Here is a 2617-nt window from a genome sequence, read left to right as displayed (position 1 = left end):
GCTCACTCCGAGTGGGTAAGCCCCAAAGAGGGCTCTGGGACAGAGGCACCAGAGACAAACCTGGGTGACAGGCACCAAGGAGTCCGGGTCGGTGAGAAATCTTCAACAGGTGTGTTCAGGCACCAGAATTTCCAGAGATAGCAAAGGATTAGGACCAGCTCTCACTTCTGGGATAGGACAGTGGCCGGTCCCTGTGACCTTCAAGGGGAAGAAGTCAGTTTCGGAGTGCATGGGACAGAAGCACATTGTGGGGGAGGGACACCCAGAGGACAATGTGGCAGAGGCAGGGGGACTAGAGGACCCTTTCTAGTAATGGAAGCCTGGCTGGGAAGGAGGAGGTAAGGCTGGAGAGGGGTCCTGGGATATGGGGAGGGTTTTTGCTGTTTGTTAGGGAGTAGAGGTGGATCAACCTGTCTTCCACACTGCCGACTCCTACTGATTTCCCCATCACTGCCCTGAACACCACCGTCTCCCCAGTCCCGCAGCTTAGGGTCCGAAATCATCCTTGATAGCTCCCTTACCCGCCCTCCACCGGAGACCCTGGGAGTGGAGCTCAGAGGTCGACTGCAGGCCCCGCTATCTCTTCTCTAGCTGGGTGAGGTTACGGAACCTCCCTGTGTCCGCTTTCTCAGCCGCAAAATTGTGTGTGTGTGTGTGTGTGTGTGTGTGTGTGTGTGTGTGTGTTTTACAAACAGCCCATCTCTTGGGGTTGTTGGGAACATTAAATTGGTTAACGTACAAGTGTGAGAACGGTGCCTGGAACAGCAAATGGACCTTTGCAAGGTCTCTGAAATTCTCTCCTTCCCCGTTTCCTGCTCTTCGAGCCCTCAACTCCCCCCAGTGTGTGCTCTGAAACTGCTTCCCGACTGCTCTTCCTGCCTTTGGCTCTGTCTGTCTCTCAGGGCATCCAATACACTGTCCTCAAAGGACAATAGTGTCAGGCCATCTCTTTAGGCTCCCCGTTGCTTGCAGAATAAAGTCCGAACTCTTTAGCTAAGCCTTCAGAAGCAGTCTCTGTCTTGTGCATGTGTGCTTCCCACTCATTCACGGAGGCTGCCCGGCCCACTCCGCCCTTCCAGCCCACGGCCAGCCCCCTGCGGGCGCTCCCAGCCCACTCGCCTGAGCCTCCCTTCATTTCTCTCTTGCTTGCTCCTACCCAATTCCTGCTCTTTCTTTCACGATCCAGCCCCTCTCCTCCTGCCCACAGCAATCTCTCCCTCCTCTGACCCCAGCGCCCCCTGCCTGGGCCACTCCCTGCTGACACTCATTCACTGTTTCCCACTATTGGAACCGGCTCTCACGTGTGGGTTTTGTCTCTCCAGCTCCGCTGCATGTCCTGAGAATGCAAGGTGGGCTCTTCGTGCTGGTTTTTCTGACAGCACATAGCACAGCACTTCGTCTTCCGTACGTGTTCGGTTACTATTTACTAAGAAGGATGGCAGTGTGCCAGGGTGCTGAAAACCGCGTCCTCACGTTTATTAGTTTATTTATTCATTCATTCATCAGTTATTTATCAGGCTTCTACTGTGGGCTAAGCATGGGAATTTGATGATAAACAAAACAGAAATAGTCTCTCATGGAGAGTTGGATTCTCAAAATAAACAAACAAAATATTTCAAAGAGTAGGAAAGGTCATAAAAGAACCCAGAGCCTTCATTCAATGTTCTTCATATTTTACCTCTTCCACATGCAGAACCCGTGACATCGTTTGCGGTGCAAAAGGAAAATGCGGGGCCCCTTATTCAAAAATACATCAGAATTCAAGACAGGGCCAGCCCAGCATTAAACCCAGCTCAGGGACTTCTAGGACATGACCAGAAAGCTGCCTCTGGCCATCCTGGGGACTATAATGAGACAGAAAATAAGCAGAGAAAACTTCATTTGATTTGAAATGCAGCTCAGCGTACTTATTTTCCGAGAACACCGTAAGCCATGCGGTGGCCACGTGTGGGACACAGCGTGACGTTCTGTGGGTGTTTCCTGCCTTTCAGATTGCTTGTCGTACTCGGCCCTGCAAGTCCTATCCAGGAGGTGCTATGGGAAGCAGAGATGCAAAGTCATCGTTAACAACCACCACTTTGGAAGCCCCTGTCTGCCCGGAGTGAAAAAATACCTCACTGTGACCTACGCGTGCGGTAAGAGCAAACCCCCACCCGGCTGCCTGGAGACCTGCTCCCTGGGCGGGTGCTGATCACGTGAACAGCAGGAGTTTGCCTGGAACGAGCCAGACCACTCCCCTCCCGATGCTGTTTAGTCATCCCAGTTATTCAAGAGCCCTTTTTTTTCCTATCCTTTATTCTTGTTTATGACATTCACATCAGATAAGCAATAGAATTTTCTTTGGTCAAGATTTGTTTTAAAAGCGCTTTTAGCAATCAGATGGGCAGCCAATGGGGAGGGCAGGAAAAGAACAAGCAAATAAGGGTAAAAATTGATCTCAGTGATTTTAATCTTGGTTCTTAAGAGGCGCTGAGGTTTATTGGGATGTCATGCAAGTTCATGGCAGTGTTGTCTGGCGCACATTTAACCTTTCAGTGTTGCTTTTAGGCCCGAAATGACTAACTCACTGTGCTGCCAACAGTTATTTTATCTACATGCCCACAGCATTGAGTCAACA

General features: G+C 50.7%; 1 protein-coding gene across 1 annotated transcript in view; it reads left to right on the top strand.

Annotated features, from left to right (window-relative positions):
• EVA1C (eva-1 homolog C (C. elegans)) overlaps nt 1-2617 on the top strand; it is a 95994-nt gene that overhangs the window by 70775 nt on the left and 22602 nt on the right. Inside the window, exon 5 of the mRNA XM_012657349.1 lies at nt 1992-2135. Within this exon, the coding sequence (XP_012512803.1) occupies nt 1992-2135 (144 nt within the window). The remainder of the gene's footprint in view (nt 1-1991; nt 2136-2617) is intronic.

This window comes from Propithecus coquereli, unplaced genomic scaffold, assembly GCF_000956105.1.
Source record: "Propithecus coquereli isolate 6110/MARCELLA unplaced genomic scaffold, Pcoq_1.0 Scaffold54, whole genome shotgun sequence".
Classification (NCBI taxonomy): Eukaryota; Metazoa; Chordata; class Mammalia; order Primates; family Indriidae; genus Propithecus; species Propithecus coquereli.
Note: the sequence above shows the minus strand (reverse complement) of the source record. Positions and strands in the feature narration are given on the sequence as shown.